Source organism: Portunus trituberculatus, chromosome 15, assembly GCF_017591435.1.
Source record: "Portunus trituberculatus isolate SZX2019 chromosome 15, ASM1759143v1, whole genome shotgun sequence".
Taxonomy (NCBI): domain Eukaryota; kingdom Metazoa; phylum Arthropoda; class Malacostraca; order Decapoda; family Portunidae; genus Portunus; species Portunus trituberculatus.
Genome location: NC_059269.1, coordinates 8,471,100 through 8,489,094, shown reverse-complemented (window position 1 = coordinate 8,489,094; position 17,995 = coordinate 8,471,100). Strand labels below are relative to the sequence as shown.

Genomic DNA, 17,995 nt, shown 5'->3' with positions numbered 1-17,995 from the left:
GGTCGGTAACACCCATGAATGAAAGTAAAGGAACGAAGGAAAGAGAATCGAAGAAAGCAGAAAGATATATTTCAAGAAAAATTACGTAATCTCGTCTACTTTCTTGCTTCAAGGAAATGTAAACTACTATACGGAAAAGTTACATCCATTCTTCTTCTTCTTTTTTCTTCTTCTAGAAGTATTGAAGAAAAACACTTATAATGCTACTTTGAATGAATACAGAAAGGCGTGAAAGTGGGCTGACAGGAGAAGAACCATATGGAATTTGTTAAGTTTTGTTTTCGTGTCTTGAGTCGTGGCGAGAAGAAAAGGAAAAAGAAAAAAAAAAAAATGGAGAGCTCCAGAGTTTACCATTGAAAGAGATGAAAGAGTGAAGGATACACTAGGCGGAGAGTAGATGGACTTGTCTGTTTGGCGCTTTGTATAGCCTGTGGAGGTATTGTCCTTACATTCCCTATATTATAGGGGATGTAAGGACAATGTGTAGCCTCTGTTCCTCAGTAGCAAGTACATATTATGTACTTGCTACTGAAGGAACAGAGGCTACACATTACGAAACTCGTCCATCTGCCTCGAGGCTCCCGAGACTGATAAATATAATAAACTAAATAAACTTACTCCTAATCCTCTCATTTTACAAAGCCTTGTATTGTGAATTTCTTATCAGATTTTAACACAATTTTTTTTATCAATTCGCGCACTGTACCTCGTCTTTTGAATAATCAGTGAATGACGTGGACCAATTATGATGGCCTCTTGTGTTACTGGTAAGAGTGCTCAATCACATATATGTTGGCTAGGGTCCACAAATAGGCATGATAAAAGTACACTGAAGGTGTCAATCACAAAAAAAAAAAAAAGAATAAATGAATAAATAAATAGGTGAATAAATAAAAATAAAAATAAATAGATAAAATAAATAAATGAATAGATAAATAAATAAATAAAAAGATAAATAAATAAATAATAATAAAAAAAATCAATAAATAAGTAAATAAATAAACCACTACTACTGCTACTACTACTACTACTACTACTACTACTACTACTACTACTACTACTAATAATAATAATAATAATAATAATAATAATAATAATAATAATAATAATATCACTACTACTAACAATAATAGTAATAACAATAATAATAATAATATTGATAATAATAATAATAATAATGATAATAATAATAATAATAATAATAATAATAATAATAATAATAATAATAATAATAATAATAATAATAATAATAACCTATAAACTAAATAAAGGTCAAAATTAAAGAAGTGTCGAAATCTTGCTGAAAAAGTTAATGTCACAGGTAGGTTTAATACAGAAGCAAGCAGGGAGTTTCGGAGATTGTCAGTAAAAAGGATGAAAGACTTAAATACTTGTCAAATCTTGCTTTAGGGAGGTGGAGAGAATAGAGATGAAAGAAAGAAGAGAGCTTTATGCAGGGAACCGTCTCATTCAAGCTAATTTCAACGGATTCTGTTGGAAAATATTTGGATTTTTACGGTGCTTTCATGATTCTAGTGATAGTTCGTGAAGGATTCTGCACCATCAATAAAAAAAAAATAAAAAAATGCCGCTATCCACTTACCTCTGTTAGTCATTGGAAAAAAAAGGTCTTATGACGGAGCGTTAAAGCATACAATATATCACAAATAATAATTACTACGGATTACGGCATAACAATAAACTAATCAAATGCGCTGTTGAACGCACCACAGAGTTAGTTATCTTCACCTCACTTAAGGTGGCCATGCACGTTCAAAAAAAGCGTCAAAATTTTGCATCAAAATTTTGACGTGTAACTTTGATACAAAATTTTGATGCATAATTGCCCACACACGTTTAGGCGTTTTTCCCATCAAAATTTAGTATAGTCAAAATCTTCGACATGGATGCATCAGTGGCCATAGCACTAGTGTTCGCATTGGACTCTGATAAACCTCCTGGTAAACGTTGGAAATGGTCAAAAGACTGGTTTTAAAACGGAAACCTACAGACATGTCAATTTGTTTGCAGATTATTTATTTTTTTCTTCAGATCTTCTACTATGGCGGAAGTAAAATGCTCACGATATTTCTGCAGTAGAATGTCATAGGCCTCGGCTTTCTTAGCACGATTGCTATAATTATCCGACTTAATTCTCCACAAGGCTGGCAAAGTCCGATACACTCCTAAAACTTCAATCAAAAATTTCTTTTCGGCCTCCTTCTTCGCAGACATGGCGATCCTGTCTCCTCGTCAGTCACCTGCGAACTAAACAGTTTGATCAAAATTTTGACAGGAGCCCACACACGCATCAAAAATTTGACGACTCGTCAAAAAATATCAAACGGATTTGATCAATCAAAATTTTGCTTCAAATCTTTTTTTGACATCAAAACGTCCTACACACACTCAAATTTTGCATCAAAATTTTCATATAAAAATTCTGATGCAAAATTTTGACGCTTTTTTTGAACGTGTATGAGCCCTTTTACGCTCCGTCACATAACCTTATCACCACTACTACTACCATCGCCACCACCGCCACCATTACTGCACTATATACCAACATCACCACCACAGTCACCACTACTTCCAGAACACAAGACCCGTATTTTAAAGCCCGTTATTCACTCGCCAGACTACAACCATACTTTCAAACCCCGCAATATTTTCCTCAATGATGATTTAGGTTCCTGCCCCTCCTTTTTTTTTATATGTTGCTAGAAATCATTATAAACACCCTAGATTCAAAACCCAATAACCTCCAGCAGGACATGTTCAAGTAGTCGAGATTAAGACGCCGATACGTTTCAGTTGGCGCTTCAAAACCAATAAATTCTTCGACTGGGAAAGGGAAGTAACCATGGAGACGTAAATCAAGCAAAGAAGAAGAAGAAGAAGAAGAAGAAGAAGAAGAAGAAGAAGAGGAGGAGGAGGAGGAGGAGGAGGAGGAGGAGGAGGAGGAGGAGGAGGAGGAGGAGGAGGAGGAGATGAAGAAAAAAAATCACATCGTATCCTGAGAGAGAGAGAGAGAGAGAGAGAGAGAGAGAAACCCACGACAATACTAAGGAGCGGATGTACACAATCAGCTTTCACCCGTAAGATGACGTCACAAGGAAGAATGACTCGCCGACCTCGCTCACGTATCCCTACTCTTGTATGTATTCCTCTTATGCGCATACTAAGGCTACGTTCCGGCCCAAGTTCTTGTGTGGGAAGAGGGAAAATGTGTCATATTCCGAAATATTCCGAAATATTTCTGTCCTTACCTCAATTCACTACTTTCAAAAGGCTCTTCTTAAAGTTACACAAGTTTCAAAGAGTGTTTTCTATGGTTCTAGTGATATATTGATTAGATTTCTACATTCTTAACTAGAGAACTAGAGAAACAGTCATGAGAACCTAATAAATTATTTATGTGGCCTATGGAAATGGTTGTGATGAGAAACCAATGTTTCAAAATACTCTCCTGAAATATACAGTATTATATGCTCCTTTGAAATATTCACCATAATTTGGGCTGCATTTTTTTCAGTGTTCTGAAACTTTGAAACGATCATTTTCATGTTAGCATTACTAGAAATAGTCTACTGCTCTTATTAAAGTCACTCAATCATTGGCGGTTGTCTTTCACCGACTTTATATTTTTAGCAATATAAGATAGAGATCCTTTCTACGAGAACACGGATAAATAGGAACTACTTTTTGAAGTGATGTGTAGCATACCATCATATTCCAAAGGAAACTAATTTTGGTGTTCTAAGATTTTCTTTCAATTTTTGTACTTGTACTATGATGAGAAATACTAGTGCAAACACAGCATACTCCATCCGATTCCATTCACTTCGGAAAAAAAAGACCTCCTTCGCGATTTTTACTTTTGTTGTGGTCTGTAATATCAATGACATAATAATTTCAAGATTAGTTTCGACCAGCAGCGGGCACCATTTCACCTTGCTTAATGTGTATCATTAGATTCATCATGTAACATTCTTCTGTAATCGGTTACTGTTCTCATATACTACTCTGATTTGTTTTGTGGGACATGAAAACAAATTTCTTGTTCCATAATACACTTGCAATGTGGATGGACGTTTTTCTTGCCAAGAGAAGCACTAACATAGTCAACTACCACAAAGCCGAATCTTTGTGTAAGAACCCTCAGTCACTAGTAATAGCGACCCTTCTTTTCTTAACAAGATTGTTATTGTCATTTCGTTCCGCTTTCTAACGTCTTTGGTAGAGTAAAAAAGAAACTCTTGATACAAGTCTGCTTTAAGGCTCTGAGGCATTATTTCGCCGAGGACTAGAATGGGTAAAGAAAATTTAATATATTATGTGAATTATGATAGCATTAAAAGACTGTCAAACTTAACATTACGATATAAAAAATAAAGATTTAGAAAAAAAATCCCTATAAATTTCTCTCTACAAAGCAGACTGAATCGAATATGCTCGCTAGACTATAAATATTAATGGAAGGAATATCATTTTACACGCTCTTATCTCGTGAGTCATGCTCTTGGCTCCACACCTTCCATAACTGTATTTACGTCTCGCTTTCTGCTCTGCTCCACCCATCTGAACCATCCTCTGATTTCACAAAACCAATGCTCTTCCTAGGATTTGACTACAGCACTAATTAGAATGTAAAACATATATACTCTTAAACTTTTCTCATCAAGATTGTTTTCAGAGACCACAGAGATGGCTATATAGTCGGTTGCCACGAAAACCCTTTTTTTTTCTTTTCGATGGTGATACAGAATCCTTGCAGAAAATTGTCACTAGAGGTATGAAAAGATCCTTGAAAACTTGGTAACTTCCACTAAGGTCTGTTAAAAATAGTCGAGATAAGGCGATAAAATGTTAGAAAAGGCAGACTACGTAAATTCCTGCGCGTATGCTTCTAAAGAAAAATAAAAAAAAACTTTACGTATATTGATATAACTCTATAATTTGTTGAATTTACTTGATGCACCGTTGGATGTCAGAGAGAGAGAGAGAGAGAGAGAGAGAGAGAGAGAGAGAGAGAGAGAGATCATGCAAAGACCAACTTCATCATCATCAACATCAACACCATAATCATCACAATCATCATCCTCATCCCTTCTGATACTCAAAATTGTGAAAGATATTATCTACTCATTAAAGAGATCATCATCCAGTATACCTCGCCCCTCACACCCCCACACATATCTCCCCTTCCTAACATCCACCCCTCAATTCCCCACGGCCTTACTTCCCGGATCAACATAACATGGTCCACTGTGTGTGTGTGTGTGTGTGTGTGCGTCTGTGTGTGTGTGTGTGTGTGTGTGTGTTACGTGGAGACCAAAGCAGTATCATATGTTTATCAGTTTCGATGATGGATAACACACACACACACATACACACACACTCTCTCTCTCTCTCTCTCTCTCTCTCTCTCTCTCTCTCTCTCTCTCTCTCAAAGCCACCATTACTCTTAACATTGCCGCCGCTGCTGTCTGCCCCTGTGCTGTCACCATCACTTTTCACCACTACCACTACTATCCCTATTCCCTGCACACACCATCACCATCACCATCACCACCATCACCACAAATTGCACATGTACGACAAGAAGAATAGCAAACAAATAGCTATTTGAGTAAGCAATCAGGCAGTAAAGAAGGAAAAGAGGCAAACAGGCACGCGACTGAAAGCAAACAATGTGTAAAATACCAAACAAGGACGGAAATTTATATTCACAAATTCAGTATCTAAATAAACGCAATGCAGGCTATGTATTAATGTGTATAAGTGAAATTTTGCTTGTCTCTCTGTCCGTCTGCCAGTGAGATCCGGCTTCTACGTTTTATCAGTTCAGAATGATTTAACGTTGATATAATAGAATGGAGAGAGAGAGAGAGAGAGAGAGAGAGAGAGAGAGAGAGAGAGAGAGAGAGAGAGATTCGACTGCGGTGATCAGAGGAAACGTCCGATTTATTTCATAATGACACCTCAATTATGACTAATTACGTGATCATTGTTTTAACGTTTAATAATGATAATAATACCAATAACTCACGGTTAATTATATTCCTAGTAATAAATTAAAAACACAGATGGGAGCTTGTTGAACAAAGCTGGTAGCCAAACTTCTCCACTTCTCGCTACACCTAATATTCTCCATCTTGTTATTCATCTCCAATAACATAACCCAAACGAATAGCAAAGTAACGGGTAACATGTTCCTGAAAACAACACCTTAAATTCTCTTACTTGTTACTCACCTCGAATGACAAAACACAAAACACAAACATTTAGTAGAAACAGCATATAATTATATTATTGAAAAGGTGTATAGTGAACTAACGTCTTTTAAGGAGTCTTACATATCTAAACTCTCTTCTATATCAAAATAGATTACTTGTCGAAATCTTCTATTTTCTCATTAAGGATATAAAATAGTTATCAGTGTCCAGGAAAACACCTCAGAAGACAACCATGACCTTCATAATTAAGAACGAGCTAGGTAAAAGTTAACAAAGAAGCAACGAAACATTTGAGAAACACCGAGCTCTGCAGGAGGTTGGTTTGGTTTCGGTGTATGGAATGAATCCCTGGAGAGTTACTCGGACAATCGTTCTCAGTGCTCCCTACATAACCACTACCACCACCACCACCACCACTACACGTATTGATTCGTGTACTCTGGCTAGACGCGACACACACACACACACACACTTTCTTCTCCATGTCTTCACATATATATATTTTTTTTTTCGTTTCCTTTCCTGAGTTGTCTTTTTCCCCCGAAACATTTTCCTTCATGATCATTTTTTTATTTTTTTTTATTTTTATTCTGCTTCATCTACTGCTACTACTGCTGCTGCTACTATTACTACAACTACTACTATTACTACAACTACTACTATTACTACTACTAATACTACTACTACTACTACAAATACTGCTGCTACTACTACTACATCTTTTTTCTTTTTCTATATTATCGTTGTTGTTGTTACTTTTATTATTATTATTATTATTATTATTATTATTATTATTATTGTCATCATAATCATTATTATTATTATTGTCATAATAACAATAATCATCATCATCACTATCATAATCACCTATGGTAATAATAATAATAGTAGTGGTATTGCTAGCAGCAGCAGCAGCAGCAGCAGCAGCAGCAGCAGCAGCAGCAGCAGCAGTAGTAGTAGTAGTAGTAGTAGTAGAACCACCACACGCTTCACTCTCTCTCTCTCTCTCTCTCTCTCTCTCTCTCTCTCTCTCTCTCTCTCTCTCTCTCGTGCAGTAGTTACATAGATTAATAACAAAAACATATAATTTTTAAAGCGTTAAAGTTATAAAGAAGTAAAGAAACACCACCTATGATTACACAGGCACGACGGAACGAATGATAATGGTAATGGTGAAAGAGAGAGAGGGGGAAGATGAATAGGCTGAGCGGGGAAGAGAGGAAAAGCTAAAGGATGGTATAGGGAACAAGGAAAGAAGGATGTACTTCAGTAGTAATAGACCGCCGCATGGTTAGTTTGCTGCCAGGCACAGTTAGATTAGTCGTCCTCAACGATAGCGCAGGTGTCGCCGCACTGTTACACAATGGTGACATGACCACAGTAACGAGCTCCTATCCCCGAGGAGTATACAGAGGTAGAAGGAGTTCATCGTTGTTCTTCTCACACCTGCCGTAAGGTGTTCTGTCCCCACTCCTTGAAGACACGTCTCCTTCATTCTCCTGAGGATCTTTAGTGTCTTGACAGTGACTCAATGATGGACAGAGAGTAGTCCGCATTGTGGTTCTGAACTGGGAGCAGCCCGCCCTGGTGTACCGTACCCAACGAAATACGGCATCTGCTGCTGCCGCATTGCCGTCGCTGCTGCTGCCGCTGCTGCCACTCCTGCATCTCTGCATGAGTCCCGATGGCTCACATGGATCAGTACTCGAGGGCCGTTTATCTGGCTGGGGTACAGGTGATGCAGTGTGGGCGAGACGCCTCTTAGCGGCCGTCATTCCTCCTTCGCCTTGCGTATACATCTCCAGATGCTCGAGAAGCCGGGGATCTCCGATTTTCCGCTCAGCCCGGCGGAGCATCACCACTATATTATATATTCACTATTCACTACATCACTATAAAACAGCGACCATAACCGCAACCACAACCATCAGCAACAGCAACAACAACAGCAACAGCAGCAGCAGCAGTAACAACAACAACAACAACGACAATAACAGTATTAGTAATATCAACAGAAACAGCAGTAATTACAACAACAACAACAGCACCAACACCAGCAACAATAACAACAACAACAGAAGCAGCAGGAACAACAACAATAGCAACAACAACAAAAGAAAACATGTAAGAATGGGAATAAAGATGTGGCACAGCATTATTAGAGATATTCTTGTAGAAATGTTATTTCTGTATTTCTATTTCACAGTTTCACTTCGTTCTTGCCATTACCATATCAGTACATTCACATAAGAACTTTCATACCATCACCGAATAACAGGGGCTAGAAAAACAGATAAGGCTGTAGACAAATAAATGAACTCGTGTGTGTGTGTGTGTGTGTGTGTGTGTGTGTGTCATGACCACACGGTTCAGCTATAGCGCGGTTGTCGCTTCAAATTTCTGTAACACACATCCCCAAGAGACACTCAGGGAGGCACAACCTAAAGGCCCCAGCAGCTCCTACCCGCCTTCCCACATCACCTAACACCCTAACCCCCTCAACCTCCGCACTACCCACTCCTCTTCCTCCAAACGTTACCATGGAGACGAGTGCCGCCGATCCCATTTGCTAGAGGATCAAGGATTGAAGCAAACCGTGAGTGCATTTTCTGAAAAGGGAGCGTGGGGGGGTGAGGGTGACGGAGGAGTGGGTGGGGATGGGGACTGTACTGGAGGTAAAGATGGCCGAGTTGATGTGTTTCATGCTGACCGTGAATACAGAGAGAGAGAGAGAGAGAGAGAGAGAGAGAGAGAGAGAGAGAGAGAGAGAGAGAGAGAGAGAGAGAGAGAGAGAGAGAGAGCGCATTATCCTTATGTTTGAGAAGTAGATATGATGATGAATAGCGAGAAAACTACATGTAAAAGATGAAAACAAACTGCCAAGCTAAAGGAACTGTATCTTGAAGGTAACAATAAAAAGAAATGTTGAAAAATTTGATGCTTGATGTTGTAAATGAGCAGGAAGGAGTAATGAAAACCATCTGCCAGGAGACAAACAAGTCCATGCGGCATCCTCAATGTGAGATGTATATTGACAAGAAAGGAGTGAGTGAAGGAATATATCACGTACAGTGTTTATATTTATCCGTAACCTCTCAGTCAATTCCCTTGGGGTGCGACTTACTTTGTGTGTGTGTGTGTGTGTGTGTGTGTGTGTGTGTGTGTGTGTGTGTGTGTGTGTGTGTGTGTGTGTGTGTGTGTGTGTGTGTGTGTGTTTCACGTTAACATTTCTTGAAGTCGGTAACATTATGTCTATAAAAAAAATACCTATGAAATTCCTGCCTCATTTATATTTCCCGTCTTTTGTGACTGATAAAGGGGGAAAAAAAAGATGGATATAAAATGTGACGACCTGCACACACTGTTGAATGCACTCGCGGGTTTTATTCAGCATCCCTCGAGCCGCGCCACTGAGAAAACTCTTGATGCACACAGGAATGAAAATAACACAAAACTGCATTTCCACGATGTGTGTGTGTGTATGTGTGCGTGTATTATTCATTGACGACAACTACATAATAAGTAGTGGACATGAACGCACATTCTCTTTTCTACTGTTTCGCGAGTGAGTTCACACATGCCTTACTTGCGGGAGCACTTTCGTTGTAACCCGCTGTCTTCGATTTCATGGACTTCCCGGTGGTCTTCTCCACGCATACTTGTGTTTCATACTTTAATGAGGTGGCTAAATATACGGGAAGAGATCCACATGCCTTTACCTAAAGTTGACCTTCACGGAAGCTGAAAGTAATTTTTTTGTCACAAATATGAAAATGCCGAACTATTTCTTGCGGCGCTGTCGTAGCTTAAACTCAGACATTTATACTGGACAAGCAAAAATTGTATTTCTAGTATTGCATTTTCAAATAATTAAGATCTTCACTTGGAGATATTTTCAGAGAAGAGAAATATGATATATTGATTGCCATAAGCGTTATTTTCTTTTCCCGTTAGTGATGTAGAATTCTTGTTAACAAACTATCAGTAACATCAACAACTCCCTCGAAAACCTCACTAACGTCTACTGAAGTCCACTTAAAGTGGTTAAGATGATAAGTTTTCGATAATGTCAACCGTAGCCTGGCCTTTGATCGTGTGTGTACGTGCATATGCATATATATAGTATATATATATATATATATATATATATATATATATATATATATATATATATATATATATATATATATATATATATATATATGTCTCGACACATCTTTGCGGGAAACTATATTTTTTAACATCTCTCAGACATCTTCCCTTCCTCAGTTTTTTACTATGCGATCTTGTGCTTCGAATGTCATATTCTTCTCTCAGGATCAGTTTCTCACTTGATCCATTCCGTTAATCAATTTATAAACTTGTATCAGATCCCCTCTCTCCCTTCTCTGTTCCAGGGTTGGTAGATCCATAGCCTTTAGTCTCTCCTCATATGTCATCCCTTCAAATTCTGGAACCATTCTTGTAGCCATTTTTTGTAGTCTCTCCAACTTCCTTATGTGTTTCTTTTTATGGGGGGTCCACACAACTCCTGCATATTCCAATCTGGGTCTTATTATAGTACTTATCAATTTCTTCATCATTTCTTTGTCCATGTAGTGAAATGCTAATCCAATATTCCTTAGCAAATTATATGTCTCTGAAAATTCTATCAATATGGCTTACTGGTTGATTGTTTTCTTCCATCGTCACTCCTAAGTCCTTTTCCTTTTTTACTTTCTCTAGTTCTACTCCATCTCCCATCTTATAGATTCCCACTGGTCGTCTTTCACTCTTTCCCATTTCCATGACATGGCTTTTGTCCACATTGAATTCCATCTCCCACTTTTTACTCCATTTCCAGATCTTATTTAGGTCTTCCTGCAGTATTTCACAATCCTCTTTTTGCTTTATAACTCTGCACAGTTTCGCATCGTTCGCAAACAGATTTATGTAGCTGTTCACTCCTGGCATGTCGTTATATATATGAGAAAAAGTATTGGCGCCAATACTGACCCTGTGGCACTCCGCTTTCTACTGCTCTCCACTTGGACTTCATATCTTTAACTACCGTCCTTATTTCTCTCCCCCTCAAATAATTTTCCATCCATCTCAATGTGCTTCCTTTTAAGCCACCCTTCTCCTCTAACTTCCAAAGTAATCTTTCATGTGGCACTTTATCAAACGCCTTTTTTAAATCCAAATAAATACATTCAATCCATCCTCTCTCTTGTACTCTATCAACTATTCTAGAGTAGAAACTCAGTAAATTTGTTACACGACCGACCTTTTCTAAAACCAAATTGGCTATTTGATAATAATTTGTTGTCTTCAAGAAACTCGATCCACTGTTTATTACTCTTTCACACATCTTCCATATTACACTAGTTAGTGATACCGGTCTGTAATTTAAAGGTTCTTCCTTCACTTCTTATATATATATATATATATATATATATATATATATATATATATATATATATATATATATATATATATGTCTCGACACATCTTTGCGGGAAACTATATTTTTTAACATCTCTCAGACATCTTCCCTTCCTCAGTTTTTTACTATGCGATCTTGTGCTTCGAATGTCATATTCTTCTCTCAGGATCAGTTTCTCACTTGATCCATTCCGTTAATCAATTTATAAACTTGTATCAGATCCCCTCTCTCCCTTCTCTGTTCCAGGGTTGGTAGATCCACAGCCTTTAGTCTCTCCTCATATGTCATCCCTTCAAATTCTGGAACCATTCTTGTAGCCATTTTTTGTAGTCTCTCCAACTTCCTTATGTGTTACTTTTTATGGGGAGTCCACACAACTCCTGCATATTCCAATCTGGGTCTTATTATAGTACTTATCAATTTCTTTATTATTTCTTTGACCATGTAATGAACTGCTAATCCAATATTCCTTAGAAAATTATATGTCTGAAAATTCTATCAATATGGCTTACTGGTTGATTGTTTTCTTCCACCGTCACTCCTAAGTCCTTTTCCTTTTTTAGTTTCTCTAGTTCTACTCCATCTCCCATCTTATAGATTCCCACTGGTCGTCTTTCACACTTTCCCATTTCCATGACATGGCTTTTGTCCACATTGAATTCCATCTCCCACTATTTACTCCAATTCCAGATCTTATCTAGGTCTTCCTGCAGTATTTCACAATCCTCTTTTTGCTTTATAACTCTGCACAGTTTCGCATCGTTCGCAAACAGATTTATGTAGCTCGTCACTCCTGGCATATTGCTTATATATATGAGAAAAAGTATCGGCGCCAATACTGACAAATGTGGCACTCCGCTTTCTATTGCTCTCCACTTAGACTTCATATCTTTAACTACCGCCCTTATTTCTCTCCCCCCTCAAATAATTTTCCATCCATCTCAATGTGCTTCCTTTTAAGTCACCCTTCTCCTCTAACTTCCACAGTGATCTTTCATGTGGTACTTTATCAAACGCCTTTTTTAAGTCCAAATAAATACAGTCAATCCATCCCTCTCTCTCTTGTACTCTATCAACTATTCTAGAGTAGAAACTCAGTAAATTTGTTACACACGACCGACCTTTTCTAAAACCAAATTGGCTATTTGATAATAATTTGTTGTCTTCAAGAAACTCGATCCACTGTTTATTACTCTTTCACACATCTTCCATATTACACTAGTTAGTGATACCGGTCTGTAATTTAAAGGTTCTTCCTTCACTTCTTATATATATATATATATATATATATATATATATATATATATATATATATATATATATATATATATATATATATGTCTCGACACATCTTTGCGGGAAACTATATTTTTAACATCTCTCAGACATCTTCCTTCCTCAGTTTTTACTATGCGATCTTGTGCTTCGAATGTCATATTCTTCTCTCAGGATCAGTTTCTCACTTGATCCATTCCGTTAATCAATTTATAAACTTGTATCAGATCCCTCTCTCCTTCTCTGTTCCAGGGTTGGTAGATCCACAGCCTTTAGTCTCTCCTCATATGTCATCCCTTCAAATTCTGGAACCATTCTTGTAGCCATTTTTTGTAGTCTCTCCAACTTCCTTATGTGTTTCTTTTTATGGGAGTCCACACAACTCCTGCATATTCCAATCTGGGTCTTATTATAGTACTTATCAATTTCTTTATTATTTCTTTGACCATGTAATGAACTGCTAATCCAATATTCCTTAGAAAATTATATGTCTGAAAATTCTATCAATATGGCTTACTGGTTGATTGTTTTCTTCCACCGTCACTCCTAAGTCCTTTTCCTTTTTTAGTTTCTCTAGTTCTACTCCATCTCCCATCTTATAGATTCCCACTGGTCGTCTTTCACTCTTTCCCATTTCCATGACATGGCTTTTGTCCACATTGAATTCCATCTCCCACTTTTACTCCATTCCAGATCTTATTTAGGTCTTCCTGCAGTATTTCACAATCCTCTTTTGCTTTATAACTCTGCACAGTTTCGCATCGTTCAAACAGATTTATGTAGCTGTTCACTCCTGGCATGTTGTTATATATATGAGAAAAAGTATTGGCGCAATACTGACCCTGTGGCACTCCGCTTTCTACTGCTCTCCACTTGACTTCATATCTTTAACTACCGTCCTTATTTCTCTCCCCCTCAAATAATTTTCCATCCATCTCAATGTGCTTCCTTTTAAGTCACCCTTCTCCTCTAACTTCCACAGTGATCTTTCATGTGGTACTTTATCAAACGCCTTTTTTAAGTCCAAATAAATACAGTCAATCCATCCCTCTCTCTCTTGTACTCTATCAACTATTCTAGAGTAGAAACTCAGTAAATTTGTTACACGACCGACCTTTTCTAAAACCAAATTGGCTATTTGATAATAATTTGTTGTCTTCAAGAAACTCGATCCACTGTTTATTACTCTTTCACACATCTTCCATATTACACTAGTTAGTGATACCGGTCTGTAATTTAAAGGTTCTTCCTTCACTTCTTATATATATATATATATATATATATATATATATATATATATATATATATATATATATATATATATATATATATATATATATGTCTCGACACATCTTTGCGGGAAACTATATTTTTTAACATCTCTCAGACATCTTCCCTTCCTCAGTTTTTTACTATGCGATCTTGTGCTTCGAATGTCATATTCTTCTCTCAGGATCAGTTTCTCACTTGATCCATTCCGTTAATCAATTTATAAACTTGTATCAGATCCCCTCTCTCCCTTCTCTGTTCCAGGGTTGGTAGATCCACAGCCTTTAGTCTCTCCTCATATGTCATCCCTTCAAATTCTGGAACCATTCTTGTAGCCATTTTTTGTAGTCTCTCCAACTTCCTTATGTGTTTCTTTTTATAGGGAGTCCACACAACTCCTGCATATTCCAATCTGGGTCTTATTATAGTACTTATCAATTTCTTCATCATTTCTTTGTCCATGTAGTGAAATGCTAATCCAATATTCCTTAGCAAATTATATGTCTCTGAAAATTCTATCAATATGGCTTACTGGTTGATTGTTTTCTTCCACCGTCACTCCTAAGTCCTTTTCCTTTTTACTTTCTCTAGTTCTACTCCATCTCCCATCTTATAGATTCCCACTGGTCGTCTTTCACTTTTCCCATTTCCATGACATGGCTTTTGTCCACATTGAATTCCATCTCCCACTTTTACTCCATTTCCAGATCTTATTTAGGTCTTCCTGCAGTATTTCACAATCCTCTTTTGCTTTATAACTCTGCACAGTTTCGCATCGTCCGCAAACAGATTTATGTAGCTGTTCACTCCTGGCATGTTGTTATATATATGAGAAAAGTATTGGCGCCAATACTGACCCTGTGGCACTCCGCTTTCTACTGCTCTCCACTTGACTTCATATCTTTAACTACCGTCCTTATTTCTCTCCCCCTCAAATAATTTTCCATCCATCTCAATGTGCTTCCTTTTAAGCCACCCTTCTCCTCTAACTTCCACAGTAATCTTTCATGTGGCACTTTATCAAACGCCTTTTTTAAATCCAAATAAATACAGTCAATCCATCCCTCTCTCTCTTGTACTCTATCAACTATTCTAGAGTAGAAACTCAGTAAATTTGTTACACACGACCGACCTTTTCTAAAACCAAATTGGCTATTTGATAATAATTTGTTGTCTTCAAGAAACTCGATCCACTGTTTATTACTCTTTCACACATCTTCCATATTACACTAGTTAGTGATACCGGTCTGTAATTTAAAGGTTCTTCCTTCACTTCTTATATATATATATATATATATATATATATATATATATATATATATATATATATATATATATATATGGGAACTACCTCAGCTCTTTTTCATTCTACTGGTACTGTTCCATTTTCTATTGAGCATTTTATGATGTGTGTGTGTGTGTGTGTGTGGGCAGTCACAGCCTACCCTCTAAGGACAACTTTTTTCTTTCACACAAAATCAACTGCATCTAATTACACACACAACCTTCACTCAAAATTCTAAACTACTTTTGACTGCTTGGGATCTGCAACTTTTTTTTTTTTTTTTCATTATATATAAATTTGTTGCCCTTGGCCGGTGCCTCTACACACACACACACACACACACACACACACACACACACACACACACACACACACACACACACACACATCTATTATTAGGTAGACGTTATTCCATAATTTGTGTTCCAATTAGGCTCTGCATCTACTTACCTCACTATGACTAAGCATCACGACACTGTAGTGGTTTAATGATTCAGTACAGCAGTAAATATATTGTATACCACTGACGTGAAGAGTTCTACACCACAACAAACAGTACACTGAACCTCAAATTCTGTAAGACCGTTGTGGGGAGCAGTATGGGGCTCGGTTTCTAAGGTGGGTATCTCTTTGACTTGCCGCCATCCCACATAACATCGCTCAGGGCCTGAGAGCCCTCGGCCACCTCCTGAGGGCGTCCGCCATAAATTCCACTGCGAAGACTAAGTTGTGACGAGACTATGGGGCTGCAGGACGTTCATGCCGACTACTCATTACTTCAAATGTCTTAAGCACATTTATATATTCTTATGGTAAAATGAATGGGTGAATTAATATATTAATAAACAAATAAAATAAATAAACAAAATGAAAAAAAGAAGACATCCCATAGTATACTGCCATGACAGTACACACAACTCTCTCTCTCTCTCTCTCTCTCTCTCTCTCTCTCTCTCTCTCTCTCTCTCTCTCTTACATATCATGTACATCTATCTGAGAGATTACTTCACAACACTTGATCTAATTTTATCGAAGACCATGTATGATATGCTCCTCTACACAGTGCCAACATCAAACGTAGCGATCGAGACTACGAAGCGAAGACCATCTCAACTCAATCTCCTTGGCGCCGCGCTGTTGGGAGCTTGTAGAACCTCGCCACCTCTTTATAATAGGGTGAACCTGTGCAAACCTACAATTGTCGATGCAAGGCTTTGGAGCGGAAGATGGTCTGCAAGGCATACAGAAAGCGGCGGCAGCGTGCGGGCCATGCCAACACCATCCCCCACCTGACGCGGCTCCTTTGATCTACAGGATATGAAGGTGGCTTTAAGCACGGCACATGCTTAGCAGATGGTGTATATCATGAGAAAGGGCCGTATTCTGAAACACTTTGCGCCGTTCCTTCACTATTTAAAAAAGGCATTAATCGAAGCTACACGCGAGTTTTGAAGGATGTTTTTACCGTTTTCTTAACAGATTAACAAGATTTCTACGTTATCAACAGCAGAAACAATCTTGAGGAGCTGGATTATAATGTCTATGATCCTTGGAAATAGTTGTGGTAAGAGAGCAAATTGTTTCCTATGATGGGCCAGAGAGAGAGAGAGAGAGAGAGAGAGAGAGAGAGAGAGAGAGAGAGAGAGAGAGAGAGAGTCTGCATAATCAAAGGTTATGCTGTGACCAAACATACCTAACAGAGGCCAGGCCCGAACATACCACCTTGTTAAGGGGTGGTGGCGACGACTGCGGTTCAAGGATAAAATTTCACTGGCATGAAGTATGTAGCATCTGGGTATTTTGGGGTTTGTTTATTTATCTATCTATTTACATCAGAAGGAATGATACATGAATACACTTACTTTAGAAGGAAAATTTTCGCAATAGACTTAAATTTCCCGGGAGAAACAAATTTATACTGTACATACTCATGCACCGATCCACAGAAATCGGAAAACGGTAGAAGTATCTCATATCGCGTGTACCAGATATCAACAACGTTCTCTTTTAAATCAATTTATTTCCTTATTTTGGTAGGGAAAGAGCGTTGCGTTGGGCACATAATTATGAACATTATACATCACTATAATGACAGCAGTGCCCCAATAACTGGGGTGAGAGGTCTTTACCTACACGCAAGAATAATCCCTATAAAGCGTTATCGTCACTTACATCTACACACACACAGTACGAAACCTTCACAAATCTACGAACTTAATTTCCGAATGTATGAAGAAAATCAAACACCTAAGGAAAAAGATTGTTGTTTTCCCAGCCAGCGACAACTCACTTCATCACATTCACACAAGAACGTAACATTTCCCAACAAAACGAAACGCAGAGACACGTCCCCTTGAGTCAGCGCCGCCACCCTTAGCGGCCGCCCTTTGATCTCCTGGTCAGGCACCTTCCCGGCCCTGCCTCCGTCGCCACCACAACCATCACTGGCTGCCACCATTACACCTACACCCGTGTCTGCTCCTAGTGCTGCTGCCTTGGATC

At 38.1% G+C, this 17,995-nt stretch overlaps 1 protein-coding gene across 1 annotated transcript in view; it reads right to left on the bottom strand.

Annotated features, from left to right (window-relative positions):
- Positions 1 to 16,002, bottom strand: part of LOC123504228 (armadillo segment polarity protein-like) — a 43,681-nt gene extending 27,679 nt beyond the window's left edge. Inside the window, exon 1 of the mRNA XM_045254591.1 lies at positions 15,944 to 16,002. Within this exon, the coding sequence (XP_045110526.1) occupies positions 15,944 to 15,961 (18 nt within the window). The 5' untranslated portion in view covers positions 15,962 to 16,002. The remainder of the gene's footprint in view (positions 1 to 15,943) is intronic.
- Between the last annotated feature and the right edge of the window lie 1,993 nt (positions 16,003 to 17,995).